The sequence below is a fragment of the Bombina bombina genome, chromosome 1 (genome assembly GCF_027579735.1).
Source record: "Bombina bombina isolate aBomBom1 chromosome 1, aBomBom1.pri, whole genome shotgun sequence".
Classification (NCBI taxonomy): Eukaryota; Metazoa; Chordata; class Amphibia; order Anura; family Bombinatoridae; genus Bombina; species Bombina bombina.
In genome coordinates this window covers 642,618,586-642,637,892 of record NC_069499.1, presented here as the reverse complement: position 1 = coordinate 642,637,892, position 19,307 = coordinate 642,618,586, and the positions used below count along the sequence as shown (strand labels likewise).

The 19,307-nt window shown below is 38.8% G+C and overlaps 1 protein-coding gene across 2 annotated transcripts in view; it reads right to left on the bottom strand.

Annotated features, from left to right (window-relative positions):
* Window positions 1-5,434: 5,434 nt before the first annotated feature.
* NONO (non-POU domain containing octamer binding) overlaps window positions 5,435-19,307 on the bottom strand; it is a 33,393-nt gene continuing 19,520 nt past the window's right edge. For both annotated transcript variants that reach the window (XM_053699095.1, XM_053699096.1), the window contains exons 2-11: window positions 13,602-13,770; window positions 13,338-13,531; window positions 11,246-11,547; window positions 10,944-11,039; window positions 10,573-10,769; window positions 9,543-9,627; window positions 6,900-7,002; window positions 6,595-6,634; window positions 6,319-6,434; window positions 5,435-6,240 (exon numbers count right to left, since the gene is read on the bottom strand). In XM_053699095.1, the coding sequence (XP_053555070.1) occupies window positions 6,109-6,240; window positions 6,319-6,434; window positions 6,595-6,634; window positions 6,900-7,002; window positions 9,543-9,627; window positions 10,573-10,769; window positions 10,944-11,039; window positions 11,246-11,547; window positions 13,338-13,531; window positions 13,602-13,764 (1,428 nt within the window). In that variant the 5' untranslated portion in view covers window positions 13,765-13,770 and the 3' untranslated portion in view covers window positions 5,435-6,108. The remainder of the gene's footprint in view (window positions 6,241-6,318; window positions 6,435-6,594; window positions 6,635-6,899; window positions 7,003-9,542; window positions 9,628-10,572; window positions 10,770-10,943; window positions 11,040-11,245; window positions 11,548-13,337; window positions 13,532-13,601; window positions 13,771-19,307) is intronic.

Genomic DNA, 19,307 nt, shown 5'->3' with positions numbered 1-19,307 from the left:
CAGACTTCTGAAAAGAGACATTAGAAAGAAAAAAACACAAAAAAAAAACCCTGAAACAGGGGTTTCCAAATTTTTTTAAATTTCCTCTTATGCTTCTGAGAAGCCATATCCTGCAAAGAAAACTCCAGCTGGAGCATGGGAGGAAGCACAGCGTATAGCATGCAGGCAGACAAGGGTAGGGATGCCTGAGAACAAGGCTGCACTTTAAACAGCATCTTCCCTAAAAAAAGGCTCAGATTCAAAAAGATTCTTTGTAATGCAATGTTCCCTCAATACATGAACAGAAAGAAATAGGAGGTTCCACATTAGCCCCAAACAGAGTACAAATAACATGGGCCACTTAGTCCATCAAAACAAAAAATACATTTCAAATAAATTTATACAAAAAAAAGTTACTATCCCTTTAAAAAAGTAATGTTAACACAGAAATGTATAGCAACAAACTTTATAAAAGTAAAGTAAAATAAACATGGGCAGCTCTACACCTCAACCAGATTGCTGAAGCGCCTACCTGAACCTGCTGATCAAAACAGAGAAAAAAAAAAAATAGGAACACTCTGCAGCAAAGAAACAGCCACTTGTACACAGCCCTGAGCTGCACTAAAATAAAACAAACACTTACTGGTTTGAAAAAGTACGCCAAAACTACCTCAGCAAGCTGCACCCACCAAAACATAACATGCCCAGACACTCAACCTTACCCAGGGGAAAAAAAAAAAAAGTTACAAAAAACATTAAACTGAAAATCGCATACAAAGTAATAAAAAAAAAAATCATTAGGGGGCGTGTCCGAACACCGACTAGAATGGCTGCTTTTTGTCTATGGCTGTGAATCTGGGCAGATAAATCCGCTGTTCATCGCTCATCAGCACTAAAATTCAAGGCTTCTTCAAGTACTATTGTGCTGTCTACCTCTAACGGAGCAGTATTTTACAGTTTTTTCCAGCCCAGCAGACCAGACCTTAGGAGGTACGCAGCGGAGGCCTAGCATCGGCCTGGATCCTCATTCGCCCTCCCCAATTTCCTGATAAGTCAGGTCCGGCAGCTGAAATAGCTGAGCAGCTACAAGAGCTGAATTTTAGCCGTACAACACAGCAAACACTGAACTTTATCATACTAATGGAGTTGAACCACGTAAAACTGCTGAAGTTGGTGGACTGTTTATTTCAAGACCACATTTTGCGCTTTACAGAGACATTACATCTAACATGGGGGAGTCTGAGTAAAACCGCGACACCAAGGCTACTGTTCCCTTCGGAGGGCAAATTGGCTCTGCCACCAGACGTCCATCTAATGGAACCTGTGGAGACAATGTGCCAGGTAGATAGTGGCGACAACCTCCCGGGGCAGTGGAAGCAATATGGCAGTACTTGGTGCAGCTGACAGGTCGGTACAGAAGGAGAGTGAGGAGGTCACTAAGACCAGACATGGGGTTATGTCCAGTGATCCGGCTACCGTTAAGACCCGCTCCAAGACCCTAAATAAAGGACAAAATGAGGAGAGATCATTTGAGTGAAATGGCGTATGGTCAAAGCCCTGACTCCCAGCTGTTAAGAGACGTCCTGGACGAGTTGTTGTCTTACACCCGCTGTGAATCTCAGAGTTTCACACTGGAGCAGTGGTCGCTTACAATAGAGACTCCCCTTGGTGCAGAATACGAGTCACGCTACAAGATCACCTCTGCACTCAAGATCCAACTGAGCGGACTCAAATTGTTTCTGTGCCCCAGATCAGGAGTGGGGTAACTTATTACTATGTTATTTAGGAGTCAATTAATCACTTGGCGGGACCGATTTACTGACGCTCACATCTCGATGGATGTTACTTGTTAGCTATGTCCCGTTCATATTTAGTGTCTCCACTCTGTTTATAAGTGCTTACTGTTGGCCACACAAGTTTGTTTGTACTTTTTCTTAAGTTAATAATATGCGTTTGATAGGTTATATCCCACTTTTACTACTAGTTAGCTACGTACAGCTCATAGAGAATCAAGCCGTCTGGGATGATATGATATTATGCACAGAGGCAGGCTTGTAACAATTCCCCCATTTGTGCCACCCCATGGACTCCTTGCTTACTGTTTTTAATTAGTGTACTCCCTCTGCCATTACAAGCGTTAATAAACAGGTGGTACAACTCCTCTGATATTAGTATACCATCTTGAATATGTATATCTATAGATCCATATCCCCTAAGATGGTATATCGTTAGATTAGAAAGACCAATCTCAGACCACCTTTCATAGTTTGTAAAATTATTATTCACAGTTGCCCAACCAAGGTTTTTCTTTTTCTAGCATATCACTGTTGATAGTGTTGGTTTTCTAATATCCTAGTCCATATTGATTACATTCCCATGTATATATGCGGCAAGGGTCCAAGAGTGGCCCTATATATTCAATAATCACTGAGTGACCCCTATAACCCCTCTTTCTACTCTTTCCTTAGGGTAAGAGTACACGTGAAGCTATTGTTTACTTTAAGAGGGAACCTGTTTTTTTTTTCTTTTTAAAAAGCCTTTATATTTCCATGTGGGGGTCACTCTTAATTCTTATTGTATCATCTATAGTTCTATAAATAGAAAAGAGGATTATATAGCTAATGTGGGCATAATGTTTATATTTCTCTGTAATATGATGAGTAATTTAACACACTCTGTTAGATTTATTTGATTGTTTGCATTCTGTGTTTCTACCCACTGTATTTAAGGGTTTGGCTTCTTGTTAAGTATAATTTTTTGTTTTTACCTTACACTTTCTCTTTGTAAATTTGTAAGCTTTTATCCTCAATAAAAATATTTGGAAAAAAAAAAAAAAATCATTAGCCAGAACCTTGTCAATGCCCTGTAATATAACCCCCTCATCAGAATAACTGAATAGTTTAAGTGCCAATATAATATAATTTAGCACTTACCATAAAAGTAACTGCCCTGCAGCAGGCAGCCTCCTCCTATGGACCTGTAAAAAAAAAATAAATGAAAAAATACTGTACAATCTTTCCGACAATGGCAGCAATAAATCAATTGGGAGGCACAGAGGGGATTATACCCCAAGTTCCCAAATGCTTAAAAGCCACCAATGCTCTACTGAAGAGACTGAAATGGACTACGGCTAAACCCTTAGCAAAGATCAGAACATTGTCCTGCTTTGAAAATAAACTCTTGCTTGTAGAATCTTACAGACACCTAACTTTACCACCTCCTTGCAACTACTACAGGCAAAGAGAATGACTGGGGATTGTGGGTAAGGGGAGTGGTATTTAACAGTTTTGCTATGGTGCTCTTTGCCGCCTCCTGCTGGTCAGTAATCGATTACGTGGACTCACCATATCTCAGGAAAGAAATACAATTATCTAATGTTACAAGCATTTATTGTTGCACTAGTGTTTGCATATAACGGTTTAAACCCTACATAGGGATTAACTACTTCCATGAGCATGACGAGAACGAGTCGTCATGCAGATCTCTACCTGTGTGAGCATGACAACCATTCTTGTTATGCAGGGGGATTGCCAATCCCTCACGGCAGACCATGATTTGTAGTGTTAGTGGGTGGCATTTATAAGGCTACATGGGAGTGTTGGCAAGGTCACCAGACATGGGTGGTGACAGAGGGGACGGGACCAGGAACTACTAGTAATGGGAGCTGGCTGGGGACAGGTTGTTTAAACCACTCCATCTCGGCTCCCTTACAAGCTACAGACCTCCATACCTCATTTAAAAGAGAATTCAAAATGCCCAAATATTTATTTTTGTAAATGTAAAAATAGTTTTGCTGGGGGGCAAAAAAAAAAACAAAAAAAAAAAAAACAAAACTTTTTACTAAGTAGAGACACCCCAATAAAGTATATTTTATAGTAGACCAAGATGTATAAATATATGCATTTTGTCTGTATAGTTAGGTCACCACTGCGGTGATAATGCTTAGCATACATGCAGATTTCTCCTTCTAAAGAAAATGTAACCTCTGTATTAACTTTATGATCATTAAGTAATCCCACCATGTTTGTCATTTCACCTTGATACTGAGCTCCAGCTACCGTTTCATGTTTTTGCAAGTAAACATTTAGTTTTTTGTTCTTCCCATCAGGTTTCATGCCATCCATTTTCTTCCAACCTATATCAATAAAGTCTATTGAATCCTTGTGATATATTTATGTAGCATTCATTGTGACAGTTTAATGTCAATGTTCTTAAGAGCAGTTTCTTGGAAACTAATTTGAGCTAGTTTCAAAACTCAGATTAAATGGTGGTTCCAAGACTATTATATTCTGTGTGTTGAGCTGGCTCATTAATTTAAAAGCACATTCTAAGAAATGTTAGATTAACAATCTGGCAATATTTTCTAACAAGGCTCATCAGAAATGTAAGATCCATAATAATTCTAGAAAAAGCACCCCCCCCATTCAGATAGAGCATGTGTGGGGAAAACTTTCCATCAGCCAATGTGTTTTATTCTCTTGGTATCCATTGGTTTAAAGGATTTATAGGTATGCGTCGAGCTGCTGATGGGGGACTACACATTCTTACTGGCTCACCCTATTTGTTCAGTAAGCTCACAGTAGTGCATTGCTGCTCTCTCCTCGACAAGAAGATACCAAAAGAATGAGGCAAATTAGTTAAGTATATTGTATTCTCTATCTAAATCATGAAAAATAAATTTGGTTTTCATATCCCAGAATCCCAGCTCAAGTTCTCACAGCCTGTGACAGAAGCTGAACACTTTTTCCCCCCTTCAAACAGCAGTGAGAGTCACAGCTATACAATATACATTTTAAAAGGGATACTAACCCCTCATTTTTTATTTCATGATTCAGATAGAGCAAGTAATTTTAAGCAACTTTCTAATTTAGTCCTATTATCAATTTTTCTTTGTTCTCATGTTATCTTGATTTGAAAAAGCAGTAATAAAAGGTTAGGAGCCGGCCCATTTTTTAGTTCAGCACATTGGTAGAGCTGCTGATTGGTTTGCTACATTTAGCCACAAATCAGGAAGTTCTACCCATGTGCTGAACAAAAAAATGGTCTGGCTCTAAAGCTTACAGTACTGCTTTTTCAACTCAAGATAGCACGAGAACAAAGAAAAATTGATAATAGGAGTAAATTAGAAAGGTGCTTAAAATCTCATGCTCTATCTGAATCATGAAATAAAAAAAATTGGGTTTAGTATCCCTTTAAGCCCCCCACCACCTTTATTTTGGTTATAAACAATAGAAACCTCTTTCTAAAAGGGTTTTATTAAAAAAAAAAAAAAAAAAAAAAAAAAAAAAGGGTGTTAGATTTCCCCACCATAATACATATACAACTGTATATATGTTGAATTGTTAACTTCCTATGCCCCAAGACGTGTTTTATTTACTAATTAGGAGTTTAGACACCCCCACTCTAAAAAGAAAAACAAGACACTTTTGAAGAAAAAAAAAAAGAAAAAAAAGAATATACTTAAAATCCCATTTATTTCTTAACTTTAACATCCTAAAGAACCATTAGTTTGCTTGTGGCACTGCTCACAGAGGCATCAGGTACGCGCTCATTGGGATGACAGTAGAAAGTTGTGACTGACTGCTGAACACATTGGAAGTGAAGTGACAAAGACTGAGTTATGTAGACCAGCCCAAGCACAGTTGAAGAAAATAAACTGCATAAAACTCATGGTCCAAAATAATGGGAAAAAAAAATACATTAAAAAAAAAAATATATATATAAAAAAAATTGAACCTCTCTGGAAGAGCACAGGGCAGCAATAAAACATGTATAAAATAACCAACCTGTTAGGAAAACAGGCGATTCAAAGCGGCATAATATACTTAATGGGTGGCAAGGGGGCAGCATTTCAGATATCCATTTCAAGATTATTATTAACCTACATCCTGCTGTAATCAAGAGATGTTGGCATCTCTGCTTTGGAAACTTTCACATTTTGTGCACTAAGTTGCCCCCTCCCAAACAAAAGAATAAAAATAAATGTGGAATGGGTCTCCATTTGTAGAGACTGCCCACAATTTAAACACTACTGATGACCAAAAAAAACAAAAAACCTCACTAGCCCTGGCCAGCTCAGAGACTCCTGGACAGACAACAAAGGAAAAAAAAAAAATAAAAAAAAAAAAATCAGTATCTTCGACGTTTGTTAGAGCCAAAATCACCACCTGCGGCACCACGTGGGAATGTGGGTGGGTTGGTTGCTCCTCCAAGTGCTTCTATGTTAGAAGCCTGTCCAAAGCGTTCAGTTGGTGGTGGGGTCTGAAACAAACAAACAACACTTATAGAAATATGTCCTCATTAGTTTATAACTGAAAATTACTGGTGGTTTTCCCTTACCATTCCAATAGCAGCACCCTCTGGCATCATAGGACCAGGTCCTGTAGTGGCTGCAGTTCCAGTAGGCACATTGCTTCCAACTAGTGGGGGAGGACGGTTATTAACTCCAATTGAGCCTGCAAAAAAATAATCCAACTTTGTTTTATATAAAAGTAACAGCATATAGTCTTGTATTTTAATGGTGGGCTGTATGTCTATTAAATTATTAAGCATACAAGCTACCACTTGTGTATTAAGGTAGGAATTTACATAGGCAAACTACCAATACTACTTTACCTGTCATAGCCATCTGTGCCAGCCTCATGTCTGCTTCTCGCTGATGAAGAGAAAAAAAAAATAAAAAAATAAAGGGAAAAAGTTTAAATATACAGTCACAGAAAACATTTGTCATCCAACAAGGAAACAAGAGGGGAATCGCACTCACAATTACGAACCCATTATAAAATGCTAGATAGATAAGATTGATAGATTAGATAGAAAGATTAGATAGAATTTGCTTTACAACCTCATGTATATTTTTGAAGTGCAGTATTTGAAATCTGCTACTTAACACAAGAGAAATAAAGTGAAAAAATACTCACAGAATCAGGATAACTTCCTTTATAGCTTTCCTGCTGACGTCTGAGCATTTCTTCTTGCTGTCTGCGAGTCTCCTCCTCACGTCTTCTGCGCTCCTCCTCATGTCTTAAAATAGCGTGTATCAAAGGACCATTAAACTCGACATTTTAACACATAAAATGTTTCATCATTGCAATACACATTTTGCTGCAATATACATCTGTACTTTTAAACTTTCTCCCAGGAAGGCAGGGGTTATTTTTAAGGCAATTTAGGTTTGCTTTTTGATTAGTTTACTCCCCCCCCCTAAACTTCTGAGTCACTTGATGTAAAAAAAGTGAACAATTTGTCTTATAATAGAAAAATTATTCTTTGCAATAGCAGTTGACATACTAGGTAGTTTAGTGGTGAATATAATTAATATAATATAATATATATATATTTTCGGTCCCCGAAAAGTCACAAATAAAAAGTATATATGTAAAGGACCAGAGAGTGCAGCCTTCCATTTATTATACTATTCAACCCCTGCATGCACCCTGGCGGATTGACTTATGAAGTGAGAGTGCTCTCCAGCTGTTTATATTTGAGAGAACATACATACACTTTTATCACCAATTTTGCTTTGTTCTCTTGGTATACCTTGTTGAAAGCTAAAACTAGGAGGTTAAAATTCTAATTTCTTAGACCTTGAATTACACCTCCAATCTGAAAAGATTGACAGTTTTTCACCACTAGAGGGGCATTAGTTCATGTGTTTCACAGATAACATTGGGCTCACGCACGTGAATTTACTGAGGAGTGAGCACGGATTGTCTAAAATGCAAGTCTGTCAAATGTACTCAAATAAGGGGGCAGTCTGCAAAAGCTTAGATATTAGGTAATTACAGAGGTAAAACGTGTATTATAACCGTTTGTTATGCAAAACTGGGAAATGGGTAATAAAGGGATTATCTTTATAAACAGCAAAAATTCTGGTGTTGACTGTCCCTTTAAAATGGGGGTGACAGGGAAGAGCTGTTTGAGAGGGATTAGGGAGGGATGTGTCAGGTGGGAGGGTAATCTATACCAGTGATTTGCAACCTTTTTTTTGCATTAAAAAAATCCCGTGGCACACCACCATACCAAAATTTTACAAAATCACACATTGTAGCCTAATACAGGATATATATATATATATATATATATATACATATATATATACACATATATATATACATATATATATACATATATATATACACATATATATATACATATATATATATATACACATACACACATATATATATATACACATATACATACACACATATGTATATGTGTATATATATATATATATATATATATATATATATATATATATATATATATATATATATATATATATATATATATATATATATATATATATATATATACACATACATATATATACACATACATACATATATATATATATATATATATATATATATATATATATATATATATATATATATATATATATATATATATATATATATATATATATATATATATATATATATATATATATATATATATATATATATACTCATGCCTCCTACAAACTATACGACATTTACATTCCTTCACAAACAATCATAATGATTGCCTGTGAATGAACGTCAATTTCATGGTTATAAATGATGCCTGATGAGTCTGTCACATACCTCCCAATATTTCAAAATTTGAAAGAGGGACACCCCCGCACTGTTGTCAGTCTGCTGCGGCACACCTGAGGATCTCTCACGGCACACTAGTGTGCCATGGCACACTGGTTGAAAAACACTGATCTATACACTAAAATAAAATTATGAAAAATTTGAAAAAAACTTTTTCTAACTTTGACCCCCAAAATCTTGCGCATCTACAACCACCAAACACTGTCTACATGTTCTTTGCGATATTTACATTGTAACACTGATAGGAATCCCTGAATAACCCTTCACATGTAGACAACCTAAAGTATTGATCTAGGCACAAGGGGTGAGCAGCTGCAGTTAGCCAGCTTCTAATTAGTAAAAAGCAATGACAAAGCCATATATGTCTGCTATTTCTGAACAAATGGGATCCCAGAGAAGCATTTACAACCATTTGTGCCATGATTGCAAAATAGGTTTGTAAATAATTTCAGTGAGAAAAAAACAAAACAAAAAACTTAAGTTAGTGAAAAAGTTTAAGGATTTTTTTGTGAAATGGGCCTAGATCAATACTTTAGGTTGTCTACATGTGAAGGGTTATTCAGGGATTCCTATCAGTGTTACAATGTAAATATCGCAAAGAACATGTAGACAGTGTTTGGTGGTTGTAGATGCGCAAGATTTTGGGGGTCAAAGTTAGAAAAAGTTTTTCAAATTTTTCATTATTTTATTTTAAACTGTACAGTAAATTATGATAAAAAATAATTGTATATTTAGAAAGTCCATTTAATGGTGAAAAAATAAAAATCTACACTCTAGTGTGGGTACATTAAATGAGTAAGAGGAAAATTACAGCTAAACACAAACAGCAGAAATGTAGAAACAGTCCAGGTCCTTATGTTCTGGTCACTAAGGGGTTAAGGTTCATAATCAGTCTACAATTTGTTTAAATTCCCTTTAATAAAGATTTGTCAACACAAAAGACCCTTTAAATGCACACACCTTAGTTCAATTTGCTTGCGTTTCTGCAGCTCTTGATTGTGAAGCTCCTCCATTCTGCGCAACTCTTCTTGGCGCCTCATTAGATCTGAAAATAAAATGAGAAATGCAAGGTAAATAATATATATAAATATATATATATATATAAATATATATATATAAATAAACTGTAGCAAAGAAGCACTCACTGAACGATTCCAACTGTGACAAAAGACTTTAATTCAAACGAGTTTGAATTAGTCTTTTGTCACAGTTGGAATCGTTCAGTGAGTGCTTCTTTGCTACAGTTGATCTATTATCTTACAGCACCCTGACAAGTTGCATAAGTTGGTGAGAGTGCACTTACACCATCACTTAAAAAAAAAAAAAATTATATATATATATATATATATATATATATATATATATATATATATATATATATATATATATATATATATATATATATATATATATATATATATATATATATATTTTCTTTAAAAACATGCTGATTTATAGACTCCTAACCTAGCCCCAATGTGTCAGATGTATACACGCATTTACAGACTCCTGCAGGTTCCTGTTTATGTTCCGTCTTTTCATATGCAGGGAACGGGGAGGTGGGGAGTGTCTACTCTTGTTTACCCAGCCCCTTTCAATTCCAGACTACCTCAACAGTGCTAAACTGAGCTTCTAAGTAAGTTTTTAAAAGGTTTTATACTGGAGTTTTAGAACAGCATCTGTGCACACTTTTATATTATTGTCTATCACATGCAGTTTTATGAAAATTGGTGTATACTGTCCCTTTAATTACTGCATAAAACTTGCAGTATTTAAAATTTTACAAAAAGGAGCATTCATAATACTAGTTAGCCTTGCTCCAAAAGCAGCAAGTTATGAAGAACTATCAAGATTATACACATTTAGCAACAACTTTTCAGATTGTTTTGAACCAGCAGCCTGAGACTCAAGCCTAGTTACAAAGAAACACTGATGTCATCACTTAATAAAAATTCAGGCCCTAGTTTACAGAATGAGTACAAAGACTCACCTTGTCTCATAAGCATAACCTGGTGTTCATGTCTTGCAGCCTCCATTTCCACCTCCATCTTTTCCTGTGCTTCTTTAATGTTCCGATCCACTTGTTCCTGCTGCTGTTTTTCCATTTCAATCAGGGCCTTCCAGCGCATAGCATATTCATACTCAAAGGAACCAGGTTGAGCAAAACGAATAGGTTGTTCCCGTTCCCTTGAACATACAGTTAAAAAAACAAAATTAAAAACAAAACCACGGTTACCCATCCACTAATAGCTAGATATTTTCATTTAACAAATCCAATTTATGAAAAAAATAAAACAAAAAAAAATAAATCTGACTTTAGCATACAGCCAACAGAAAATGCCAAGGTCGTATGTCACATACTTGTGATAGAGCTGGTTTTTAGCAAGAAGTTTCTCAGGTAAACCTTCCTCTTCATCCAACTGCTCCATGGGTTCTACAGTTATAGGCCGCGGGAAACTGCAAGACAAAAAAGAAACATTCATTTTCCGCCCCATAAAGCCTGCAGAAGAATTAATAAAGCCTTCCTGATGTTACATTATGGGCTAGCCCATATTCTAATTTTACAGTGTATGAATGAATATTTAAAATTAGAACATATTAAAGCCACTGTAAATGAGACTAGTATATGCAATTTAATGTGGTTACCAAAAAACAATACTTACGCAGTGAGAAGGTAAGCACCATCAGAGCATCGATCTAGAGCTTTACGTGCAGAGGGCTTTGATGCAAACTCAACAATGCCTTTGCCAGTAGGTCTACCACGGTCATCAACAATTATCACAGCTCTCTCCACCTGCCCAAATATGGAAAATGCCTCCTCCAGTAGTTCATTGGACACAAACTGTGGAAGATTACGGACAGACAAAGCAGCACTGTGACAAGCAAAGCGAACTCGCAGCTGCTTTCCACGAAGTGGAAGGTTATCCAGTTCAGCCTTTGCTATTTCAGCCAGGGTGCGAGTTTCCTGTAGGGAAAAAATCACCAAGTCATTCATTCTGATACCTTAATAAGCAGGTTCTTCACTATAGAAGCCAGTTAGCCAAATAGCATAGAAATTCAGACCTTGCACCCAACAAACCTATACCTATCAATTTGACACTTTTTGCAATTGTCCTCATGACTACTGATTTTTCTCTCGCCTTCACAGGCCAGATACTTTCCTGCCGGCAAGTTCTGAAAAGTTGCAGTTTATGTGTAAAAAAGGGTTGGCAATAGTTTTAAAATAGATTGGCAACATTTCTGATACATATAATTTTAGTGGGACAAGGTATGACAATATATAACACAACTGAAGTGTTTGCCAGACAGTGGACGAGTGACTCCACTTACCGATTGTTTTAGTATACCATTTATTTCTTCAGGTCAAGATGTACAGTATATGGATAAACTTGGGAACTATATTATAGTATGACAAACTGTATGGGATGTCTTTCCTACGTCTCTTTCCCCTTTTCCAACAATTCTTTACCAGTCTTTTTCCGTGTCACATTTTGTTTACTTTATTACCAAATATTCTTGCTTAAAAAATATAAAATCACTTTCATGCATCAGAATAAAACTTTTAAACAACTTTCTTACTTCTATTATCCAATTTGCTTCATTCTTTAGATATCCTTTGTTAATAGATACTACTATAAGAAAGAATAATGCACAGATACTGATCTAAAAATCTTGTATAAAACCCAGGACCATACGTGAAAATGAGAAATCTCAATGTATCCTTCCTGGTAAAAATTTTTTTTTAAATAAATATTAAAACTTAGAAGTTCCCAGTTTAGCACTGTTGATTATATTTGACTGGGAAAACAAGCAGACACTACTACCCCGCCCCCCATCCCTGCATATGAAAAGAGATAAACCATGTATACATCTGACACTGGGGATTGGTTGAGTCTGAAAATCAGCACAAAGTTAACCATTTAAATGCCAGGCACTTTAAGGATTTTTTAAAATATTTTTTCCCCAGATCCATAAGACTTACACAAGGTTAGGCTATTACCTTTCCAACAGTGGGTCTTGGTTTTAATAAAGTTGCGGTGACGTCATTGCACGTAATGTCACCGCGCAAAATGTGAAGACCCGGCGATCTCTGTCACTATGCAGGCCTGATCGCCAGGGTGAGAGCCCTTAGATCTCCCTTAAGATGAGAGAGTGCTAGCGATGGCTGTGAGCCGTTAGCACCTGAGTGGGAAACTCTGCGACGGCTCAGACCCGTCGTTACCACTCAAGGGGGTTAAGAGTAATAAAGAAAAACTATACATCGTTTCAAAAACACTACCAGATGGGCTATATAAATGGATCTACAAACTATTTATGCAAAGAAATATCTAGTGTACAATGTAGGCTGATCATATTGCCGTTTTAAAAAGGGACACATGAAAAATACATATGTCAGAACATTATTCAAATCATTTCTTTAAACAGCCCTGACATATGTATTTTTCATGTGTCCCTTTTTAAAGCAGCAATATGGTCAGCCTAGTACAATGTCCCTTTAAAAAAAATGTTTAAAACTATTTTTTGTTGCAGCTTTCTCACCTGCCATAAAAACTAAATAATGGTATATTCTGAATCTGCTGGGCCTACAGAATATATAATTTGTGTGGGATACTTACTGAAATGTAACTTCTAGTAGCTAGCAAAAAATCTCAATATTGCTACAGGAGTGTGAAAAAGGTTCAACTACAATTCAATTACTTTCCACCTTATTCAAACCTACTTTGCATCCCATTGGGTTTTCTATACCCCACTCACCAGTCTAATAAATCCAAATCCTTTGTCTTTGTGTATGAAGATCTCAGCTGCCTTGCCATATCGCTCAAACATTTTGCGTAGCTCCTCTTCTGTGAGATCAGGAGGCAAGTTGCCAACAAAAAGACGGCTTCGCTGGGTAAAAGTCTTCTCCCCAGGTTTACGGAAAGTTTTCAGATCAATGGTAACCTCTTCATCTATGAAGATATCAATATGAGGTATAGTCTACCAATCACAAACAAATCAAAAAAGGGAGCATTTACTTACTGGGTTCTGTGTTCTGTTCTCCATTGGTGGGTGAAGGAGTCTCATCCTCTGGCGGCTGCTGTTGCTGCTGCTGTTGTTGGTGGTGCTGCTGCTGGTGATGCTGCTGCATTTGTTTCCGGGGTGCATGATTCTGTTCCATTCTAAAGCCTCTGTTTCCCTGCATGGTTCACTATCAAACAGATATTTGTTTAAAATACACTATTGATTACCGCAGAAAAAATAAGTTATTTTAGAAGGGGGGGGGGGGGGGGGGGGGGCAACCCCCCTCCAAAAAAAAAACCAAACACAGGCAATTGATTAATGTAGGATATAGATATATATTTCTAAATCCAACAGATTTTACAGTTCAGAGACTACAAAATTAAAGGGACATTAATCTGTTGGGGACGCTTTACATCTTCCTACTGTTGTCCACAGTGAAAGAATACATTTAGTTTCAAGATGGTAATTCACAGGTCAGTGATGTTGGTAGCAAGATAAATTTTCCACTTTAATCAATCCCCCCAAAAAATTTAAACTACCTGGCTCCTAAATCTTTAGACAAACCCATACATTTTATGCAAATTTGTCAAAACCCTTCCATATGTGCAAAAGATAGATACGTAAAAGCCGGCAAACTCACTAATCTGTTACGGTTTGCAATTTACATGGTGCAAGAATGCACAAGCTATCTGTAAAAACAAAATTATGCTTACCTGATAATTCTCTTCTGAACGGGGAGAGTCCACAGCTGCATTCATTACTTATGGGAATATGAGGCAAAGAAACCCCAGCCAAAGGCTTAAATACCTCCCCCACTTCCCTCATCCCCCAGGCATTCTGCCAAGGGAACCAGGCACAGTAGGAGAAATATCAGGGTGAAAAAGGTGCCAGAACGACGAATAAAAAGAATTTAAAAGATTGGAACCAATGTGAAGTCTGAACTTGAACCAAAGTCCCAGAAGGACAAAAAAGGTAGAAGACTACCTTACCATAGACCGCTAACTTAGCACAGAGAACTGAACACCCGTCGGTCTGAAGAAAACCACCCCCCCAAAAAAAACCCACACACAAACTTGAGCAGAACAGAAAAGGAATAGTAACATCCGTTTATGCCACTGGCTTCCATCGGATAGGCCGTCAGACTAAATGTCATAGTATAGAGACAAGTAGCTAGAAAACATATGTCAGGACATTCCTGGCAAGTGTAAGAGAAAACTCAAAAAAGGAAAGAACCCACCACTGCCAAGGTACCTGCAAGGCCTCCCAACCTAAGAAAGGATCCTGCGAGAGACAAAATATGTGGTTGATGCACAAACAGCAGTCAGATTATCTGACCCTTACTATGACTGACAGTTGCTTCTCTGATAGGACTGTTCGATGTCCCAAGGACAAGAGATTAAAATATCCCAGCATCGATGATGCCCAGTGATCAGATAATTAATTTCCAACCACGAGTTCCTAAGAAAAGGAAGCAGGCACCAACATCCAGAGAAACCAACTCGGGATCCAGGATACCTATCCTTATTACCACTCTGACTCAGATGAGGAAACTACCTCTGGAGGAGCCAAATGGTACAGACCAGATCCTTCCAACTCGAAGGAAAATAGAGAACCCCAAGAACATTCCATAAAGAAATACCCAGGAAAAGAAAAAAAAAAACTCCCATCTCTCCAGAAGCGAGAAAGGGAACCGCCTCAGTAGGAACAAGAAAATGTCGCCCTGCTGATGTCGGACAAATCCAACACTATAAAATCTTAGAAACAAAAGAACCGAAATGCCAAGTCAAAGACAAGGAGTAGGTTAAGAAAACGGACTACCAACACCAAGAGCTGGATCAAGACCAAAAAAACTTGTGTAACAACCACAAAGTTATCTGGAAAGGGAAAATTGCTCCCCCCCAAAAAAAAACATAATTTATGCTTACCTGATAAATTCCTTTCTTCTGTTGTGTGATCAGTCCACGGGTCATCATTACTTCTGGGATATTATCTGCTCCCCTACAGGAAGTGCAAGAGGATTCACCCAGCAGAGTTGCTATATAGCTCCTCCCCTCTACGTCACCTCCAGTCATTCGACCAAAGACCAACGAGAAAGGAGAAGCCAAGGGTGTAGTGGTGACTGGATTATAATTTAAAAAATATTTACCTGCCTTAAAAAACAGGGCGGGCCGTGGACTGATCACACAACAGAAGAAAGGAATTTATCAGGTAAGCATAAATTATGTTTTCTTCTGTTATGTGTGATCAGTCCACGGGTCATCATTACTTCTGGGATACCAATACCAAAGCAAAAGTACACGGATGACGGGAGGGATCGGCAGGCTCATTATACAGAAGGAACCACTGCCTGAAGAACCTTTCTCCCAAAAATAGCCTCCGAAGAAGCAAAAGTGTCAAATTTGTAAAATTTGGAAAAAGTATGAAGCGAAGACCAAGTTGCAGCCTTGCAAATCTGTTCAACAGAGGCCTCATTCTTAAAGGCCCAAGTGGAAGCCACAGCTCTAGTAGAATGAGCTGTAATTCTTTCAGGAGGCTGCTGTCCAGCAGTCTCATAGGCTAAACGAATTATGCTACGAAGCCAGAAGGAGAGAGAGGTAGCCGAAGCCTTATGACCTCTCCTCTGACCAGAGTACACGACAAACAGGGAAGACGTTTGTCGAAAATCCTTAGTTGCCTGCAAGTAGAACTTGAGGGCACGAACTACATCCAGATTGTGTAGAAGACGTTCCTTCTTTGAAGAAGGATTTGGACACAAGGATGGAACAACAATCTCTTGATTGATATTCCTGTTAGTGACTACCTTAGGTAAGAACCCAGGTTTAGTACGCAGAACTACCTTGTCTGAGTGAAAGATCAGATAAGGAGAATCACAATGTAAGGCTGATAATTCAGAGACTCTTCGAGCCGAGGAAATAGCCATTAAAAATAGAACTTTCCAAGATAACAATCTTATATCAATGGAATGAAGGGGTTCGAACGGAACACCCTGTAAAACGTTAAGAACTAAGTTTAAACTCCATGGCGGAGCAACAGTTTTAAACACAGGCTTGATCCTAGCTAAAGCCTGACAAAATGCCTGGACGTCTGGATTTTCTGACAGACGCTTGTGTAACAAGATGGACAGAGCTGAGATCTGTCCCTTTAATGAGCTAGCCGATAAACCCTTTTCTAAACCTTCTTGTAGAAAGGACAATATCCTAGGAATCCTAACCTTACTCCAGGAGTAATCTTTGGATTCACACCAGTATAGGTATTTACGCCATATTTTATGGTAAATCTTTCTGGTAACAGGCTTCCTAGCCTGTATCAGGGTATCAATAACCGACTCAGAAAAACCACGTTTTGATAAAATCAAGCGTTCAATTTCCAAGCAGTCAGCTTCAGAGAAGTTAGATTTTGATGTTTGAATGGACCCTGTATCAGAAGGTCCTGTCTTAGAGGTAGAGGTAGAGACCAAGGCGGACAGGATGACATGTCCACTAGATCTGCATACCAAGTCCTGCGTGGCCATGCAGGTGCTATTAGAATCACTGATGCTCTCTCCTGTTTGATTTTGGCAATCAATCGAGGAAGCAGCGGGAAGGGTGGAAACACATAAGCCATCCTGAAGTTCCAAGGTGCTGTCAAAGCATCTATCAGAACCGCTCCCGGATCCCTGGATCTGGATCCGTAGCGAGGAAGTTTGGCGTTCTGGCGAGACGCCATGAGATCTATATCTGGTTTGCCCCAACGTCGAAGTATTTGGGCAAAGACCTCCGGATGAAGTTCCCACTCCCCCGGATGAAACGTCTGGCGACTCAAGAAATCCGCCTCCCAGTTCTCCACTCCCGGGATGTGGATTGCTGACAGGTGGCAAGAGTGAGACTCTGCCCAGCGAAATATCTTTGATACTTCCATCATTGCTAGGGAGCTTCTTGTCCCTCCCTGATGGTTGATGTAAGCTACAGTCGTGATGTTGTCCGACTGAAACCTGATGAACCCCCGAGTTTTTAACTGGGGCCAAGCTAGAAGGGCATTGAGAACTGCTCTCAATTCCAGAATGTTTATTGGCAGGAGACTTTCCTCCTGACTCCATTGTCCCTGAGCCTTCAGAGAATTCCAGACAGCGCCCCAACCTAGTAGGCTGGCGTCTGTTGTTACAATTGTCCAGTCCGGCCTGCTGAATGGCATCCCCCTGGACAGATGTGGCCGAGAAAGCCACCATAGAAGAGAGTTTCTGGTCTCTTGATCCAGATTCAGAGTGGGGGACAAATCTGAGTAATCCCCATTCCACTGACTCAGCATGCACAATTGCAGCGGTCTGAGATGTAGGCGTGCAAAGGGTACTATGTCCATTGCTGCTACCATTAAGCCGATCACCTCCATGCATTGAGCTACTGACGGGAGTTGAATGGAATGAAGGACACGGCATGCATTTAGAAGCTTTGATAATCTGTCTTCTGTCAGATAAATCTTCATTTCTACAGAATCTATAAGAGTCCCCAAGAATGGAACTTTTGTGAGAGGAAAGAGAGAACTCTTCTTTTCGTTCACTTTCCATCCATGCGACCTTAGAAATGCCAGAACTAACTCTGTATGAGACTTGGCAGTTTGAAAGCTTGAAGCTTGTATCAGAATGTCGTCTAGGTACGGAGCTACCGAAATTCCTCGCGGTCTTAGTACCGCCAGAAGGGCACCCAGAACCTTTGTGAAGATTCTTGGAGCCGTAGCCAATCCGAATGGAAGGGCTACAAACTGGTAATGCCTGTTTAAGAAGGCAAACCTTAGATACCGGTAATGATCTTTGTGAATCGGTATGTGAAGGTAAGCATCCTTTAAATCCACTGTGGTCATGTACTGACCCTTTTGGATCATGGGTAAGATTGTCCGAATAGTTTCCATTTTGAACGATGGAACTCTTAGGAATTTGTTTAGGATCTTTAAATCCAAGATTGGCCTGAAAGTTCCCTCTTTTTTGGGAACCACAAACAGGTTTGAGTAAAACCCTTGTCCTTGTTCCGACCGCGGAACCGGATGGATCACTCCCATTAATAATAGATCTTGTACACAGCGTAGAAACGCGTCTTTCTTTATTTGGTTTGTTGACAGCCTTGACAGATGAAATCTCCCTCTTGGGGGAGAAAATTTGAAGTCTAGAAGGTATCCCTGAGATATGATCTCTAGCGCCCAGGGATCCTGGACATCTCTTGCCCAAGCCTGGGCGAAGAGAGAGAGTCTGCCCCCCACTAGATCCGGTCCCGGATCGGGGGCCCTCGGTTCATGCTGTCTTAGGGGCAGCAGCAGGTTTCCTGGCCTGCTTGCCCTTATTCCAGGACTGGTTAGGTTTCCAGCCTTGTCTGTAACGAGCAACAGCTCCTTCCTGTTTTGGTGCAGTGGAAGTTGATGCTGTTCCTGTTTTGAAATTCCGAAAGGGACGAAAAATAGACTGTCGAGCCTTAGCTTTGGCTTTGTCTTGAGGTAGAGCGTGGCCCTTACCCCCTGTAATGTCAGCAATAATTTCTTTCAAACCGGGCCCAAATAAAGTTTGCCCCTTGAAAGGTATATTAAGTAATTTGGACTTAGAAGTTACATCAGCCGACCAGGATTTTAGCCACAGCGCCCTACGTGCCTGAATGGCGAATCCTGAATTCTTAGCCGTAAGTTTGGTTAAATGTACTACGGCCTCCGAAATGAATGAATTAGCTAGTTTAAGGACTCTAAGCCTGTCCGTAATGTCGTCCAGCG